The sequence below is a fragment of the Oncorhynchus mykiss genome, chromosome 24, assembly GCF_057628025.1.
Source record: "Oncorhynchus mykiss isolate SJ-2025 chromosome 24, ASM5762802v1, whole genome shotgun sequence".
In the NCBI taxonomy this organism is placed as follows: Eukaryota; Metazoa; Chordata; class Actinopteri; order Salmoniformes; family Salmonidae; genus Oncorhynchus; species Oncorhynchus mykiss.
The window spans coordinates 28115001-28134240 of NC_143045.1; the positions used below are offsets into that span (position 1 = coordinate 28115001).

Consider the following 19240-nt stretch of genomic DNA (forward strand, 5'->3'; position numbering starts at 1 on the left):
CTACCCCTCTCTCTGTCCCTCTCTCTACCCCTCTCTCTACCCCTCTCTCTGTCCCTCTCTCTACCCTCTCTCTACCCCTCTCTCTGTCCCTCTCTCTGTCCCTCTCTCTACCCCTCTATCTATCCCCCTCTCTACCCCTCTCTCTACCCCTCTATCTATCCCCCTCTCTACCCCTCTCTCTATCCCTCTATCTATCCCTCTCTCTACCCCTCTCTCTGTCCCTCTCTCTGTCCCTCTCTCTACCCCTCTCTCTATCCCTCTCTCTGTCCCTCTCTCTGTCCCTCTCTCTACCCCTCTCTCTACCCCTCTCTCTGTCCCTCTCTCTACCCCTCTCTCTACCCCTCTCTCTATCCCTCTCTCTACCCCTCTCTCCACCCCTCTCTCTATCCCTCTCTCTGTCCCTCTCTCTGTCCCTCTCTCTACCCCTCTATCTATCCCCCTCTCTACCCCTCTCTCTGTCCCTCTCTCTATCCCTCTCTCTACCCATCTCTCTGTCCCTCTCTCTGTCCCTCTCTCTACCCCTCTCTCTGTCCCTCTCTCTACCCCTCTATCTATCCCCCTCTCTACCCCTCTCTATATCCCTCAATCCAAAAGGCTCATTTCCACCCAAAACATCCATATAGACTATAAGGAGCCTTTAGGTCCCTTTCAGTTGGAATGACCCCCCCTTTCCCATTCTCTGTCTTTCCCTCTCCCCTCTCCATTCTAATCATTGGCTTTTTGCTTCCTGGATGAACAGATGGTGTTTGTCTTCTCCTTCTGCCTCTCTCTCTCTCTCTCTGTCTCTCTGTCTCTCTCTCTCTCTCTCTCTCTCTCTCTCTCTCTCTTTCTCATCCTCTTCTTTACTAGTTGTAAATTGACCACACAAACACAAGTGCATGCATATACTTACTGACACACTCACATACACACACTCCTCCAGTCGTTCTCTTTTTCTCTCTGTTTCTCTCTCTCTCTCTCTGTTTCTCTCTCTCTCTCTCTCTTTCTTTCTCTCTCTCTCTCTCTCTCTCTCTCTTTCTCTTTCTTTCTCTCTCTCTCTCTTTCTCTTTCTCTTTCTCTCTCTCTCTCTCTCTCTTTTTCCTTTTTCTCTCTCTCTCTCTCTTTTTCTCTCTCTTTTTCTCTCTCTCTCTCTCTCTCTCTTTCTCTCTCTCTGTTTCTCTCTCTCTCTCTCTCTGTTTCTCTATGTAATCATTTATTGCCACGTCGCTCCTCCAAAAATAACACTGATAATTAATTTCCATTGTGAAATGATTCGTCAGTAGATGGACTGGCATTCATATTTCACCCCGTGTCCATCCCTTTGCTCTCCCATGTGAGGGGGGGGGGGGGGTTACGGTTAACATTATAAAACACAGACCCTAGATCAAGGTCACTTCTTAATTACAGGATTGAAAACAAACTCTGTCAAATAAGAAAGTCCCTAAGGAAGTCCCATGGGCAGATTTGGGTCCAGCAGGGTTAGGCTCACTGGCATGGTAACTTACTACACATCCAACAGTCATTTGATTTGATATCTTGACTAAACCATTTTGAAGTTGGTCTTACTAACTTCCCGATTGAAAAGAAAAGAAGACTTCAGGAGTTGTTAGCTAGTTCACTCAATTCCAATCGGTTAGCAGTGACTGCAAACTAGAATAAGGATTTAATCACTTAGCTACATCCACCACAGACAAACACTATTCTTGATTGCCCCAAAACAAAACATTTAAATGATTTAGTGTTAATGATTTTGCAACACCAAAGTCAACCCAGTCACTTCAAACCTAGTTGTGAACCACAGCTGCTTTGTCTGACAGTATACCCATGACTTTGGCAAAGTGAGAGTACTCCAGGCCACCTCTCTAACCCTGTACCTTTCTCTCCCTCCTATCGGTGCCAGGGCCCCCGACGGCCCCGCTCCACCTCATCTCCAATGTCAATGAGACGTCGGTCAACTTGGAGTGGAGCACCCCCCTCTCCTCTGGCGGACGCCAGGACCTCAGCTACAACGTGGTGTGTAAACGCTGTGGGCCCGAGGGGACACGGTGTCAGCCCTGTGGGAACGGGGTCCACTTCAGCCCCCAGCAGCTGAGCCTCAGGGCCACCAAGGTGTCTATCAACGACCTGCAGGCCCATACAAACTACACCTTTGAAATCTGGGCTGTCAACGGGGTCTCCCAGCAGAGCCCTGGACCTGAGCAGGCCGTGTCGGTGACAGTCACTACCAACCAGGCCGGTGAGTTGGGGTTGGGGTTGGTTGGGGGAGATGTGTGTGGCTGGAGACTGTTGTTGTTGGTTGTGTTATCGTGGTAAAGGCTGAGATGCGCTTTGAATGTTTGAATATCTGTGCCCTTTTATTTTCTTTTAAAGGGAATGGGGAATCAGACAACATTTCCATTCTAATTAATTGTATTGATTTGGTTAGACTTAATGAAGTTGTTGCGGTCTGTTGGGCAGGGCTGTGTGTGAGTGTCTGTGTCCTTGCCTGTGTGTGTGTACTGTTCCATTGGAGTGGGATCATTAATACCATGCCTGGTCCTCTACAACCACAGTAGAGCTCTCTGTCTCTGCCTGGTGGTGCGCTGAAAGGCCCCTATTGTTTTGTCGTTCGGCCATTTTTGTTGTGCAAATGTGTTTTATGGCTGTGACCTTCCCTTTCCCCTGTGATAGATGATTCTTACCTCTGGTTTTACTGCTGTGTTTTGGGTGGCTGGTTAAGTGCCTTTTTGTGTTGTTGATTTTATCACTGATTTCCATCCCTGGGAAAAGAGAATATCTCTTTCTGGTTAGGACAGTGACTAGGGGATTCAGACTGGCTATATATGATGGCTTGATTAATCTGGTCTGGGGAGAAAGGGGAGATTAATGGATCTAGAGCTGCTGTGAAACCAGTTGTCCTGCGAGCCAAACCTATGTCAGAGTTGTGTTAGTTAAGATTATCTTTCTCTCTCTCTCTCTCTCTCTCTCTCTCTCTCTCTCTCTCTCTCTCTCTCTCTCTCTTTCTCTTTCTCTCTCTCTCTTTATCTTACTCACTCTCTCACTCTCTCTTTCTCTCTCATGCACACACACACACATACAGTACATACACACACATGTACACACACAGATTAATATCCATGTGTGTAGCTCTGGGGTGATCATCTTACTGGAAATAGTGAGATATAATAATTATGTTGCCTTTGGCTCGTCAATAAAGCATGTCTCACAACTGTTCTCCATTCTCTAATACTTAAATTAAGTTGGTCCTCCATAGCTGAAGACATTGTGAGTGTGTGTGCATGCGTAGTCATGCTTGTGCATGCGTAGTCATGCTTGTGCATGCGTAGTCATGCTTGTGCATGCGTGGTCATGCTTGTGCATGCGTGGTCATGCTTGTGCATGCGTAGTCATGCTTGTCCATGCGTGGTCATGCTTGTGCATGCGTGGTCATGCTTGTGCATGCGTAGTCATGCTTGTCCATGCGTGGTCATGCTTGTGCATGCGTGGTCATGCTTGTCCATGCGTGGTCATGCTTGTGCATGCGTGGTCATGCTTGTCCATGCGTGGTCATGCTTGTGCATGCGTGGTCATGCTTGTCCATGCGTGGTCATGCTTGTGCATGCGTGGTCATGCTTGTCCATGCGTAGTCATGCTTGTCCATGCGTGGTCATGCTTGTCCATGCGTGGTCATGCTTGTCCATGCGTGGTCATGCTTGTGCATGCGTAGTCATGCTTGTGCATGCGTGGTCATGCTTGTCCATGCGCGTGAGGGAAAAATGTCCGCGTGTGCAGGTTATTTTGTGTGTTGTGCAGAATGTGTGCATGTGTCTGAGTGTGTGTGTCTGAGTGTGTGTGTCTGAGTGTGTGTGTGTTTTAGTTAGAGAATGCCTGTGCATGTGTGTGTGTTTTAGTTAGAGAATGCCTGATTTCTCCCCTAATACTCAGTAGCAGTTTTCAGAAATCTAGTTTCATCCCCTGTAATCCAGACAGTCGTCTGTGACTGACCCTCTCTCTATATCACCCCATCCAGACAGTCATCTGTGACTGACCCTCTCTCTGTATCACCCCCATCCAGAGAGTCATCTGTGACTGACCCTCTCTCTATATCACCCCATCCAGACAGTCATCTGTGACTGACCCTCTCTCTATATCACCCCATCCAGACAGTCATCTGTGACTGACCCTCTCTCTATATCACCCCATCCAGACAGTCATCTGTGACTGACCCTCTCTCTATATCACCCCATCCAGACAGTCATCTGTGACTGACCCTCTCTCTATATAACCCCATCCAGACAGTCATCTGTGACTGACCCTCTCTCTATATCACCCCATCCAGACAGTCATCTGTGACTGACCCTCTCTCTATATCACCCCCATCCAGACAGTCATCTGTGGCTGTCCTTCTATATCACCCCCATCCAGACTGTCATCTGTGGCTGTCCCTCTCTCTATAGCACCCCCATCCAGACAGGCATCTGTGGCTGACCCTATCTCTATATCACCCCCATCCAGACAGTCATCTGTGGCTGTCCCTCTCTCTATATCACACACCTCTATATCATCTCTATATTATGATATTATGATAGATGTGTTATGAAAGATGTGTTATGATAGATGTGTTATGATATTATGATAAATGTGTTAAGATATTATGATAAATGTGTTATGATATTATGATAGATGTGTTGTGATAGATGTATTATGATACTATGATAGATGTATTATGATACTATGATAGATGTATTATGATATTATGATAGATGTGTTATGAAAGATGTGTTATGATAGATGTGTTATGATATTATGATAAATGTGTTAAGATATTATGATAAATGTGTTATGATATTATGATAGATGTGTTGTGATAGATGTATTATGATACTATGATAGATGTATTATGATACTATGATAGATGTATTATGATATTATGATAGATGTGTTATGAAAGATGTGTTATGATAGATGTGTTATGATATTATGATAAATGTGTTAAGATGTTATGATAAATGTGTTATGATATTATGATAGATGTGTTGTGATAGATGTATTATGATACTATGATAGATGTGTTATGATAGATGTATTATGATATTATGATAGATGTGTTATGATAGATGTATTATGATAGATATGTTATGATAGATGTATTATGATAGATGTATTATGATAGATGTGTTATGATAGATGTGTTATGATAGATGTATTATGATAGATATGTTATGATAGATGTGTTATGATAGATGTGTTATGATAGATGTATTATGATAGATATGTTATGATAGATGTATTGTGATAGATGTGTTATGATAGATGTGTTATGATAGATGTATTATGATAGATATGTTATGATAGATGTGTTATGATAGATGTGTTATGATAGATGTATTATGATAGATATGTTATGATAGATGTGTTAGGATAGATGTGTTATGATAGATGTATTATGATAGATATGTTATGATAGATGTATTGTGATAGATGTGTTATGATAGATGTGTTATGATATTATGATAGATGTGTTATGATAGATGTGTTATGATAGATGTGTTATGATAGATGTGTTATGATAGATGTGTTATGATAGATGTGTTATGATAGATGTGTTATGATATTATGATAGATGTGTTATGATAGATGTATTATGATAGATGTGTTATGATAGATGTATTATGATAGATGTATTATGATAGATGTGTTATGATAGATGCGTTATGATAGATGCGTTATGATAGATGTGTTATGATAGATGTATTATGATAGATGTGTTATGATAGATGTATTATGATAGATGTATTATGATAGATGTGTTAGGATAGATGTGTTAGGATAGATGTGTTAGGATAGATGTATTATGATAGATGTATTATGATAGATATGTTATGATAGATCTATTATGATAGATGTGTTATGATAGATGTGTTATGATACTATGATAGATGTATTATGATAGATGTGTTATGATAGATGTGTTATGATATGATGATAGATGTGTTATGATAGATGTGTTATGATAGATGTATTATGATAGATGTATTATGATAGATGTGTTATGATAGATGTATTATGATAGATGTATTATGATAGATGTGTTATGATAGATGTGTTAGGATAGATGTGTTAGGATAGATGTATTATGATAGATGTATTATGATAGATATGTTATGATAGATGTATTATGATAGATGTGTTATGATAGATGTATTATGATAGATGTGTTATGATAGATGTATTATGATAGATGTATTATGATAGATGTGTTATGATAGATGTGTTAGGATAGATGTGTTAGGATAGATGTATTATGATAGATGTATTATGATAGATATGTTATGATAGATGTATTATGATTGATGTGTTATGATAGATGTGTTATGATAGATGTGTTATGATAGATGTATTATGATAGATGTGTTATGATATGATGATAGATGTGTTATGATAGATGTATTATGATAGATGTGTTATGATAGATGTATTATGATAGATGTGTTATGATAGATGTGTTATGATATTATGATAGATGTGTTATGATAGATGTATTATGATATGATGTGTTATGATAGATTCTCCCCTAATACTCAGTAGCAGTTTTCAGAAATCTAGTTTCATCCCCTATAATCCAGACAGTCGTCTGTGACTGACCCTCTCTCTATATCACCCCATCCAGACAGTCATCTGTGACTGACCCTCTCTCTGTATCACCCCCATCCAGAGAGTCATCTGTGACTGACCCTCTCTCTATATCACCCCATCCAGACAGTCATCTGTGACTGACCCTCTCTCTATATCACCCCCATCCAGACAGTCATCTGTGGCTGTCCTTCTATATCACCCCCATCCAGACTGTCATCTGTGGCTGTCCCTCTCTCTATAGCACCCCCATCCAGACAGGCATCTGTGGCTGACCCTATCTCTATATCACCCCCATCCAGACAGTCATCTGTGGCTGTCCCTCTCTCTATATCACACACCTCTATATCATCTCTATATTATGATATTATGATAGATGTGTTATGAAAGATGTGTTATGATAGATGTGTTATGATATTATGATAAATGTGTTAAGATATTATGATAAATGTGTTATGATATTATGATAGATGTGTTGTGATAGATGTATTATGATACTATGATAGATGTATTATGATACTATGATAGATGTATTATGATAGATGTATTATGATAGATGTATTATGATACTATGATAGATGTATTATGATAGATATATTATGATAGATGTGTCATGACATATGTGTTATGATAGATGTGTTATGATAGATGTGTTAGGATAGATGTGTTAGGATAGATGTGTTAGGATAGATGTATTATGATAGATGTATTATGATAGATATGTTATGATAGATGTATTGTGATAGATGTGTTATGATAGATGTGTTATGATATTATGATAGATGTGTTATGATAGATGTATTATGATAGATGTGTTATGATAGATGTGTTATGATAGATGTGTTATGATAGATGTGTTATGATAGATGTGTTATGATAGATGTGTTATGATATTATGATAGATGTGTTATGATAGATGTATTATGATAGATGTGTTATGATAGATGTATTATGATAGATGTATTATGATAGATGTGTTATGATAGATGCGTTATGATAGATGTATTATGATAGATGTATTATGATAGATGTGTTATGATAGATGTGTTATGATAGATGTGTTATGATAGATGTGTTATGATAGATGTGTTATGATAGATGTATTACGATAGATGTGTTATGATATTATGATAGATGTATTATGATAGATGTTTTATGATAGATGTATTATGATAGATGTGTTATGATAGATGTATTATGATAGATGTATTATGATAGATGTGTTATGATAGATGTATTATGATAGATGTGTTAGGATAGATGTGTTAGGATAGATGTGTTAGGATAGATGTGTTAGGATAGATGTATTATGATAGATGTATTATGATAGATATGTTATGATAGATCTATTATGATAGATGTGTTATGATAGATGTGTTATGATACTATGATAGATGTATTATGATAGATGTGTTATGATAGATGTGTTATGATAGATGTATTATGATACTATGATAGATGTATTATGATAGATGTGTTATGATAGATGTATTATGATAGATGTGTTATGATAGATGTATTATGATAGATGTATTATGATAGATGTGTTAGGATAGATGTGTTAGGATAGATGTGTTAGGATAGATGTATTATGATAGATGTATTATGATAGATATGTTATGATAGATCTATTATGATAGATGTGTTATGATAGATGTGTTATGATACTATGATAGATGTATTATGATAGATGTGTTATGATAGATGTGTTATGATAGATGTATTATGATACTATGATAGATGTATTATGATAGATGTGTTATGATATGATGAAAGATGTGTTATGATAGATGTGTTATGATAGATGTATTATGATAGATGTGTTATGATAGATGTATTATGATAGATGTATTATGATAGATGTATTATGATAGATGTGTTATGATAGATGTGTTAGGATAGATGTGTTAGGATAGATGTATTATGATAGATGTATTATGATAGATATGTTATGATAGATGTATTATGATAGATGTGTTATGATAGATGTATTATGATAGATGTGTTATGATAGATGTATTATTATAGATGTGTTATGATAGATGTGTTAGGATAGATGTATTATGATAGATGTGTTATGATATGATGATAGATGTGTTATGATAGATGTATTATGATAGATGTGTTATGATAGATGTATTATGATAGATGTGTTATGATAGATGTGTTATGATATTATGATAGATGTGTTATGATAGATGTATTATGACATGATGTGTTATGATAGATGTGTTATGATATTCTCTGTGAAAAGTCACTTGGGCCATTGCCCTTGATCAAGGCTGAGGTTTCTGTAGTAAGATTGCAGAGGGAAGGAGAGATTCCTACTTTCACCATGAACAATCCCCCTGGTAAATCATTTACGCTGTAATCCCTTCACCCCTCTGGGTGAAGAAAGGGGTGTGTGTGGGGTTGAGGGGTGGCGGTCAGAGTTTTGGGAGGATGTCCAGCTTTGTGCCGACCACAGGCTGTAAATGAATGTTTTTAAAGTTTATGAGATCCAGAATCTTTGGTCTACATCTTGTGTGTGTGTGTGTGTGTGTGTGTGTGTGTGTGTGTGTGTGTGTGTGTGTGTGTGTGTGTGTGTGTGTGTGTGCGCGTGTGTGTGTGTGTTTGGCAGTGTGCGTGTATTTGTGTGTGTATGTCTCAATGTGATCCTTGGTGTGTATAATGTGTAGGTAGTGAGTTAGTGCATGCCATGCAAGTGTTTGTCATTGTGTGTGTGTGTGTGTTTCCATCCCTATAGTGAATCGGACATGCATGCGAAAACAGGGACGTGGGTGGAAACCTTTTTATTGGGGATCTCGTATGGGGAAATGTTTTCTCGACCCCCTGAAAAACGTCTCCCCACAGTTTTTTCCTCTGTGGCAGCAAATCAAGTGATTCCAATCTGGTAACCAGACTCTGATACAGCGACCACATGTTCTCTACAGCCTTTGTTTCTTTAATGGCAAATCATAATCCACCACATATTCTCACAACAACACGGTCTGACCACAGCTGGTCCAGTTACCTGAATACCTCAGAACGAACATGCTCACAAAGACAAACTCATTCTCTTTCAATAAAAATCTAATCAAATCAAATTTGATTTGTCACGTACACATGGTTAGCAGATGTTAATGCGAGTGTAGCGAAATACTTGTGCTTCTAGTTCCGACAATGCAGTAATAAGTAATCTAGTAATCTAACCTAACAATTCCAAAACTACTACCTTATAGACAGACACAAGTGTAAGGGGATAAAGAATATGTACATAAAGATATATGAATGAGTGATGGTACAGAGCGGCATAGGCAAGATACAGTAGATGGTATTGTGTACAGTATATACATATGAGATGAGTATGTAAACAAAGTGGCATAGTTAAAGTGACTAGTGATACATGTATTACATAAAGATGCAGTAGATGATATAGAGTACAGTATATACATATACATATGAGATGAATAATGTAGGGTGTGTAAACATTATATTAGGTAGCATTGTTTAAAGTGGCTAGTGATATATCTTTCTCGCTCTCTGTTTGACAAACTAACTCACTCAAGAGTGTAACTTACTCACAGAGTCCAACTCTTTCTCACTGTGACATACAGACTCAGAAAGTAGCTCAAAAAGTAGCTAGCTCATCAAACTTACCCACAAAGACATTTCCATCCATCCAGGGAGCAAACATTCAACCAATCTCAGTTTGTCTGTGTTGCTCGTTCCCAACTAATGTGTCTCTGCTAGCTAATATATGCATGGGCTGCTGTGTGACATTGAGTTTCTCCACTGTCTGTGAGAGATAATGTTAGTATGTGTGTTTACATCTGTCTGTTGGTATAATGACTTTGTGTGTGTGTGTGTGTACCCGCCCACGTGCATGCATGCTTGGGTGTGTGTGAGTGTTGCGGCGGGCGAGCTGTAAAAGAGTTTTTGGAGCACATTATTGAGAAATGAGATCTGAATATTCATTGCTGTTCCACTTAGTATTCCAGGAGCGTTTTAGCCCACGCTTTCAGAGGCGGTAAGACATTACAGATCTGCCCCACATTCAGGTCTGTCTACAGAGGTGCCGGTCAGGCAGCTAGTTTACACTGTTATTCTCCAATCTAGCCCTGTTGTTACATCTCTAATCTCCTGCTTCGCCTGTCTTAGATTGATCCTGACCGTGTGTTTGGCGTGTGATAGAGTCTCAACGTATGTGAGTGTAGGCTTACATGTGTCTTATGTGTGTGGGTTTTTGTGTGTGTGCTCGCGTGCATGAATGTGTGTGTGTGTTTTTATCTCCTCTTAAACTTGTCCCTGATTGATTGTACAGGGTGTGTCCATCCATTGTAACCCCCACCTCCTCTATATGGAGCCTCAGAAGGAACCACTCACAGAATCACTCATCTTTAACTTCACATTAGCCTTGGGAAAAAGCAACAAGAAGTCCAGAACCCGATTAAATCTCCATATCTGTCATCGTTGGAGAAAAGATGGATGTGTGGATTACCTAAGGGGAATGGGCCGGCTGACCCTTTGGGTTTCTTTCTGGTCGGGAGCGTCCCTGGCCACCCCCGGGGGGCCCTTCAAAGTGGGTCTGGCTGCCAGGCGCCCTCCAGTAAGATTGATCTGAGGGTTGCAAATGGGCACAGTTCTAATTGTTTAACAGAGACGCAACACTTTAGCCTGACCGACAGGATGACACAACCCAGGGAAATCTATTTACCGCCACTCACTCCGAGAGCTGTCTGTACACCCCCCCCCCCCCTTCCACGTCCCAGACCCATCGCCCCCCTCCAATCCCCACCGCCCCCACCACTGAAACCAAACCCATCGGTGGTGCTTGGATTCCAGGCCTGGTTGAACTCAATCCCTCTCTAAAAGCCTGGTTGTGTTAGCGTTAGCGTGAACACTAGCCTCCCGGGACAGTAACTCCTGGACTGGTCAGGAGCAATAGAATGTATATAACATCACAGATAATTCAATCATAATCGAGGATGGGGGTTGCCTCATTAATCACAGCAGTGTAATTGTTTAAAAGGCAGCAGCAGGTAGAATGTGTAGGATAGCAAGGTTACAGTAGCCAGAGTCACGGGTCAGAGATTCACTTAGCCTCTACAGTAGACCTACTCTAGCTAACTTTACTGTAAATGGCAGAATGTAGGCTACCGAAACATCGGCAACAACGTTTTTCCTGCGTTTGTGCTTTTGCTTAGTGATGTAAAGATAATATAAGTTAGCCTATGGTGGAGATTCGGTCCGTGTGTGACTGGGTCTGTGTGTGACTGGGTCTGTGTGTGACTGGGTCTGTGTGTGACTGGGTCTGTGTGTGACTGGGTATGTGTGTGACTGGGTCTGTGTGTGACTGGGTCTGTGTGTGACTGGGGCTGTGTGTGACTGGGTCCGTGTGTGACTGGGTCCGTGTGTGACTGGGTCTGTGTGTGACTGGGTCTGTGTGTGACTGGGTCTGTGTGTGACTGGGGCTGTGTGTGACTGGGTCTGTGTGTGACTGGGTCTGTGTGTGACTGGGTCTGTGTGTGACTGGGTCCGTGTGTGACTGGGTCCGTGTGTGACTGGGGCTGTGTGTGACTGGGGCTGTGTGTGACTGGGTCTGTGTGTGACTGGGTCCGTGTGTGACTGGGTCTGTGTGTGACTGGGTCTGTGTGTGACTGGGTCTGTGTGTGACTGGGGCTGTGTGTGACTGGGTCTGTGTGTGACTGGGTATGTGTGTGACTGGGTCTGTGTGTGACTGGGGCTGTGTGTGACTGGGTATGTGTGTGACTGGGTATGTGTGTGACTGGGTCCGTGTGTGACTGGGTCCGTGTGTGACTGGGTCCGTGTGTGACTGGGTCCGTGTGTGACTGGGTCCGTGTGTGACTGGGTATGTGTGTGACTGGGTATGTGTGTGACTGGGTATGTGTGTGACTGGGTATGTGTGTGACTGGGTCCGTGTGTGACTGGGTCCGTGTGTGACTGGGTCCGTGTGTGACTGGGTCCGTGTGTGACTGGGTCCGTGTGTGACTGGGTCTGTGTGTGACTGGGTCTGTGTGTGACTGGGTCCGTGTGTGACTGGGTACGTGTGTGACTGGGTCCGTGTGTGACTGGGTCCGTGTGTGACTGGGTATGTGTGTGACTGGGTCCGTGTGTGACTGGGTCCGTGTGTGACTGGGTCCGTGTGTGACTGGGTCCGTGTGTGACTGGGTCTGTGTGTGACTGGGTCTGTGTGTGACTGGGTCCGTGTGTGACTGGGTACGTGTGTGACTGGGGCTGTGTGTGACTGGGTACGTGTGTGACTGGGGCTGTGTGTGACTGGGTACGTGTGTGACTGGGTACGTGTGTGACTGGGTCTGTGTGTGACTGGGTCTGTGTGTGACTGGGTCTGTGTGTGACTGGGTCCGTGTGTGACTGGGTCTGTGTGTGTAATGTGTGTAGTGTATATGGGGGAAGGGTTATTGGGTATGGAAGCCTTACCAGGGATTTAATTGGAGGCCATTGAGGAGGTGAGAGGCAGGAAGGGTCTGGAAGGATGTGTGTTTCTCCCTGCAGGCTTCTACAATGCCAACATGTTACTTGCATAAACATTCTTCTCTGTGACCTGGAATTTTTATTTAGGAGCACCAGTGCGCCTAGAAAAAGGAAGGATTCTAGCTTTAATATCTCAATATTTCTTCCTTGTGCTCCTAAATGTCTTTGTGTGCACCTACATTTTTCAACTTGTGTGTGTGTACTCTCCCTACCTGCTACCTGACTGTGTGTGTGTGTGTGTGTACTCTCCCTACCTGACTGTGTGTGTGTACTCTCCCTACCTGTCTCTCTCTCTGTGTGTGTGTGTACTCTCCCTACCTGTCTCTCTCTGTGTGTGTGTGTGTGTGTGTGTGTACTCTCCCTACCTGACTGTGTGTGTGTGTGTGTGTGTGTACTCTCCCTACCTGACTGTGTGTGTGTGTACTCTCCCTACCTGTCTGTGTGTGTGTGTGTGTGTGTGTGTGTGTGTGTGTGTGTGTGTGTGTGTGTGTGTGTGTGTGTGTGTGTGTGTGTGTGTGTGTGTGTGTGTGTGTGTACTCTTCCTAGCTGTCTGTTTATCTGTGTGATCCTCTGTCTATAACTGTATTTCTCTGTTCTTGAGTGTGTGCTGGTGTTTTTGTAGCCTCTGCATTTGTCAGTCCTTTTCTATCAGTAAGTGGATGTTTTTTTCTTTTACAGACAATGATATCCATATGGATGATGTGTCTTTGTAGTGTCGTCTGTGCCTGACTCTGACCCAATGTGTGTTGTTAGTCTCTGAAAAAGAGGTTTGATTTTTGGAGCGAGTGGGGAGGGAGTGTGTGTGAGCTGTTATCTGTGTTTTAACCTTCACATGTTGAAGTGGTAACACAGACAAAGAGCAGCTGGTTGAAATACTGTCTCATCATGTGCTGCTGTAGAATGGCCTTTAGATAATGATCTCTGTCTACGTTTAATAAAAACTATTGATTGGCTCCGTTGAAGACGGGCGGCAGGTGGCCTAGTGGTTAGAGTGTTGGACCAGTAACCGAAAGGTTGCAAGATTGAATCCCTGAGCTGACAAGGTAAAAATCTGTTGTTCTGCCCCTGAACAGGCAGTTAACCCACTGTTCCTAGACCAGTTAACCCACTGTTCCTAGACCAGTTAACCCACTGTTCCAAGGCCGTCATTGAAAATAAGAATTTGTTCTTAACTGACTTGCCGAGTTGAATAAAGATAAATAAAACAGGGCAACAGCAGGGGAGATGTCACAGCAATGTAGTGGTTTCACAGGGTGACTGAAGAATTGGTGGAACAGGAAGTGAGATAGCTTGGAGCATCAGCTATGTGGAGAAGGCATTGGGATGGGTTGTTTTGATGTTTTCATTGGACCATTGGACTCCTTAGCTGTAACGCTGTAGCCGTAGTCATTTATCCGTACAGTGCCTAAGCTCTTGGACTGGGAGCCAAGCTGACAGACAGACAGAGTTGATTGCCTCATGGCATGGTCTGGTGCTTGACTTTCTCAGAAAGAGCAATAGGAAAGAAGCAGATATGGTGTCTCAGATGGTCAAAACAACAAGACAGGAAAGGTCAATGCTAAAATCTCTCTTTTTTTCTATTCTTTTTCTCCCTAGCCCCGTCTCCCGTCAACTCGATCCAGGCCAAGGACATCACCAGACACACCATCTCCCTGGCCTGGCAGCAGCCTGAGAAAGCCAACGGGGTCATCCTGGAGTACGAAGTCAAATACTACGAGAAGGTGAGGTGGGAAAGGCAGTTCTCTGGGAAATGCAGCTTTTTCCCCCATGCTTCAAAATAACATTGAACCTGACAGGTTGAGAATTGTCAATTTTTATTAAGAGTGAAAAGGTGAAGCTGAAGTAAGAACCTGTGACATGCCAGGAAAACCACCCTAACTATTTTCTCTGTCCTTCAGGACCAGAATGAGAGGAGTTATCGCATCATCAAGACGTCATCTAGGAACACTGACATCAAAGGCCTGACCCCTCTGACTTCCTACGTGTTCCACGTGCGCGCTCGCACCGCCGCCGGCTATGGGGAGTTCAGCGCTCCCTTCCAGTTCATGACCAACTCTGGTGAGTGGAGCACTGACTAGACAGCATCGAACAAATCACTGTGATGATGTCACAGTGACACAGAGGTAGTGACACTCGCTACCCACTTACATCTTTCTCACAGCTTCTAAGATGTCGAAACATGAATGAGATAGACATAGTGTGGGCAGGATGACTCTGTTCTGTTTTATAATAAAACATTGGGATCCCTCTAAGAAGAGGTGTCTGTGTGGTGACATAGAGATAGACATAGTGTGGGCAGGATGACTCTGTTCTGTTTTATAATGAAACATTGGGATCCCTCTAAGAAGAGGTGTCTGTGTGGTGACATAGAGATAGACATAGTGTAGGCAGGATGACTCTGTTCTTTCCTGTAGTGAAACATTGGGATCCCTCTAAGAAGAGGTGTCTGTGTGGTGACATAGAGATAGACATAGTGTGGGCAGGATGACTCTGTTCTGTTTTATAATGAAACATTGGGATCCCTCTAAGAAGAGGTGTCTGTGTGGTGACATAGAGATAGACATAGTGTAGGCAGGATGACTCTGTTCTTTCCTGTAGTGAAACATTGGGATCCCTCTAAGAAGAGGTGTCTGTGTGGTGACATAGAGATAGACATAGTGTAGGCAGGATGACTCTGTTCTGTTTTATAATGAAACATTGGGATCCCTCTAAGAAGAGGTGTCTGTGTGGTGACATAGAGATAGACATAGTGTAGGCAGGATGACTCTGTTCTGTCTTATAGTGAAACATTGGGATCCCCATAAGAAGTCTGTGTGGTGACATAGAGATTAACATAGAGGCCCATGGCAATGACACGCTGAAGCACACCACTCTTTGCTCAGTGGAATGGTACTGCATTGTGTCTCAATGGAGGATACGGAACAGGTACAAATACTCTGGGCCACACACAGAGGGAGAGAGGAAGGGGAACATGTACTGTAGGGTTTACGTCTCTGGACCTGATCAGACTGAATGATATTGACTTTACTCTGTCTCTGTCCACCCACTCTTTCTCTACCTCTCCTTTTCTCTCTCTTTCTCACTGCATTTGTATTCCTCTCAATTTTCACTCCCTTGTCTTCTCCTCTTCTTTCACCTCCCTCCCTCCCTCCCTCCCTCCCTCCCTCCCTCCCTCCCTCCCTCCCTCCCTCCCTCCCATATTCAGTTCCAGCTCCTATTATCGGAGATGGGACTAACTCCACAGTGTTGCTGGTATCTGTGGTGGGCAGTGTTGTTCTCCTCCTCATCCTCATCAGTGCCTTCGTCATCAGCAGGAGGTGAGACTATCATCCTATCACCTCTCTCTCTCCCTTTCTCACTCTCTCCCTCTCTGTTTCTTTCTTTCCATCTTGCCGTCATGGTGAGAATGTCTTGCTTGGCAGCTGCATAGTCAGGCTGGAAAAAGTGTCTGTCACACGTTTGCGATAAGTGCACGCACACACACACACACACACACACACACACACACAGCCCCATGATTGACGGTGTGACAGCTGAAGAGATGTAATCAGCGACCCTCGCTCCTCTTCTCCCACTCCATCGTCTCTTTCCTCTCTCCTACTCTCCGCCCTCCATCTCTATCCCTCTATATCTCGCTGTGGCTATAATACGGGGCGGTAGTTAGTTACTGTGACCTGTGGAGAGAGAGCGAGGGAAAGAGGGAGAGAAGGAGAGGGAGTGGGGGAGAGGAAAAGAGGTAGAGGGGGAGATACTGACGGACAGACTGACGAATGGACAGAGACAGACAGAGAGACAGACAGAGAGACAGACAGAGAGACAGACAGAGAGACAGACAGAGAGACAGACAGAGAGACAGAGAGACAGACAGACAGACAGACAGACAGACAGACAGACAGACAGACAGACAGACAGAGAGAGCAGGTGGATTTGTGGGGACCCAATCAGAGGGTGGTAACCAGCGAGCAGTAGAGCAGGACAAGCAGTGACACACAGATGGGATTACATGCAGATGGGGTCTCTCTCTTCACGCTTTAACCACGCTCTGTCTTTTACTGGCCTGTGTGTGTGTGTGCACTCCTGTGTGATTGCGCACTTCTATATGTATGAGAGTGTGTGGGCGATGGAGAGGGGGATGTTTGTGTGTGTGTGCGTGCATGTGTGTGTGATTGCGGCTCTTCCAGCCAAGCAGGTGGCCATCTTTGATTCATATTCATTGACGGTAACTGTCTGTCATTGTGTCTTGACCATCCTGTGGGGGAGGAGTGGGTGGGTAGTGCTCAGCGTGGCTCACAGAGCTGTTTAACAGTCATTAAAATGACAGAGGGGCACATTGTCATGTTTTAAAGTCATTAGTGCAACATTGTCCTGCACATCTGGTGGTCTTTAACAGCCAGTGAATAATAACACCATGGACTAGCTCTGTGCTGCTGAGCCTAGCTAACCACGTCGGCCATGTTGTTTTTCTCCCCAGAAGGAGTAAGTACAGTAAAGCCAAGCAGGATGCTGATGAAGAGAAACACCTACACCAAGGTAGACCACTCACCGTACTCATCCTACGCTAATATCAACGTTCACTGATGAGCCGCACCATTCATTATTTAATCGTTGCCACAAGAGCCGCTGAAAAAAGTGTTACATTGGTTAATAGAGTAATAAAAAAGTATGTTTGTAAAAAAGTGTGAATGAAATGTATATTCCGAAAGTAATGTCATATTTCTAACAGTGTTTTCCAGTGAGAACCTATTGAGAAGATAAATACATTCATATCATTTTTTTAAAGAGTTATTACACTAATCTAACAGAGACATTGGATGTTTTAATGTAGAAGTTGAGGAATTAAAGGATCAAGGAGAAGAGAGGATGGCAGTATAGCCCACATCATGGGGAAAATGAGGAACAGATGGAGCTCTGCTGGTCAGAATGCATTCAACGTCCCTTTTCCCTCCTCCTTTCTCTCAGGAGTGAGGATATACATAGACCCCTTCACCTACGAGGACCCCAACCAGGCTGTCCGAGAGTTTGCCAAGGAGATCGACGTTTCCTGTATCAAGATTGAGAAAGTCATTGGCATCGGTACGGACTAGACTTATTATTGGCTATACGTTTACTATGTCAACATGACCGTCTGTCAGACTGGTAATATTTGGCCAGACTCATTGGGTCAATAGAGAAAACAATGACTTGGGAGGGAAAATGTAATGTTCCTGTCTTCCAGTGCAAAAAGTGAGCTGGTGACCAATAATAGAAAAGAATCAATAGCCATTTCCTCTCTCTTGCTCTCTTTCTGCTCAACTGAGAAGGAGGGATTGGGGATCAGAGGGGGTCAATCAATGATTAAAGTACAGCCCCCTCTCCCTCCACTAAAAATAAGTGTGTGGTACCTGTTATTAGGTCTTTCTTCACCATGTTGAAAATGTGAAAATGTATGGGTATGTATTTTTTCTGTGAGTTTGATAAGGTGTGTGTGAGTTTTATAATAAGGTGTGTGTGTGTGTGTGTTTTATAATAAGGTATGTGTGTGTTTTATAATAAGGATTGTGTATGTGTGTCTTCCAGGTGAGTTTGGGGAGGTGTGCAGTGGTCGTCTGAAGATGCCAGGAAAGAGGGAGATCTGTGTCGCCATTAAGACCCTGAAGGCGGGATACACAGACAAGCAGAGGCGGGACTTCCTTTCTGAGGCCAGCATCATGGGCCAATTTGACCATCCGAACATAATTCACCTGGAGGGAGTGGTCACCAAGTGTAAGTAGGCTCCTGATTGGAGAGTATTTAGCTAAATTACAATAATTTCAAATGATTTAAAATGCACAATTTAAATGCATGTGAGTAAATGTAAATACATGAGTAAATCAAAGTATTGTGGAGCTTATAATATAGAGAACCAATCATATACTCTATATTTCACCTATGGAAAACATAACCTATGAGGTGATTAAATAATCCTGAATGGGACAAGCTCAGATAAAGACTTAAATCTGTGGTTGTGGGTGAGTTTGGAGATAGCAAGGGGGGGGGGGTCATTCACATCCAATCCTGGTTACCCAGAGGGCCTTGGATAGGGGTGAGGAGTGGTGTGGGTCCGGACACAGAGCCCATCCTGGGAATCCCCAGGTGGTTGGAGTCCAGATGGAACAGGTCTAGTCCAGGTCGGCTA

At 42.9% G+C, this 19240-nt stretch overlaps 1 protein-coding gene across 5 annotated transcripts in view; it reads left to right on the top strand.

Moving 5' to 3' along the window:
* The window catches only part of LOC110503383 (ephrin type-A receptor 4), an 84085-nt gene that overhangs the window by 46198 nt on the left and 18647 nt on the right, over nucleotides 1–19240 (top strand). For 2 of the 5 annotated variants that reach the window (XM_036961266.2, XM_036961268.2), the window contains exons 5-11: nucleotides 1880–2215; nucleotides 14683–14807; nucleotides 14985–15144; nucleotides 16292–16403; nucleotides 17558–17616; nucleotides 18046–18159; nucleotides 18643–18828. In XM_036961266.2, the coding sequence (XP_036817161.1) occupies nucleotides 1880–2215; nucleotides 14683–14807; nucleotides 14985–15144; nucleotides 16292–16403; nucleotides 17558–17616; nucleotides 18046–18159; nucleotides 18643–18828 (1092 nt within the window). Of the gene's footprint in view, nucleotides 1–1879; nucleotides 2216–14682; nucleotides 14808–14984; nucleotides 16012–16291; nucleotides 16404–17557; nucleotides 17617–18045; nucleotides 18160–18642; nucleotides 18829–19240 lie in introns of all 5 variants that reach the window. The other 3 variants (XM_036961267.2, XM_090218833.1, XM_090218834.1) reach the window with 2 other exon arrangements.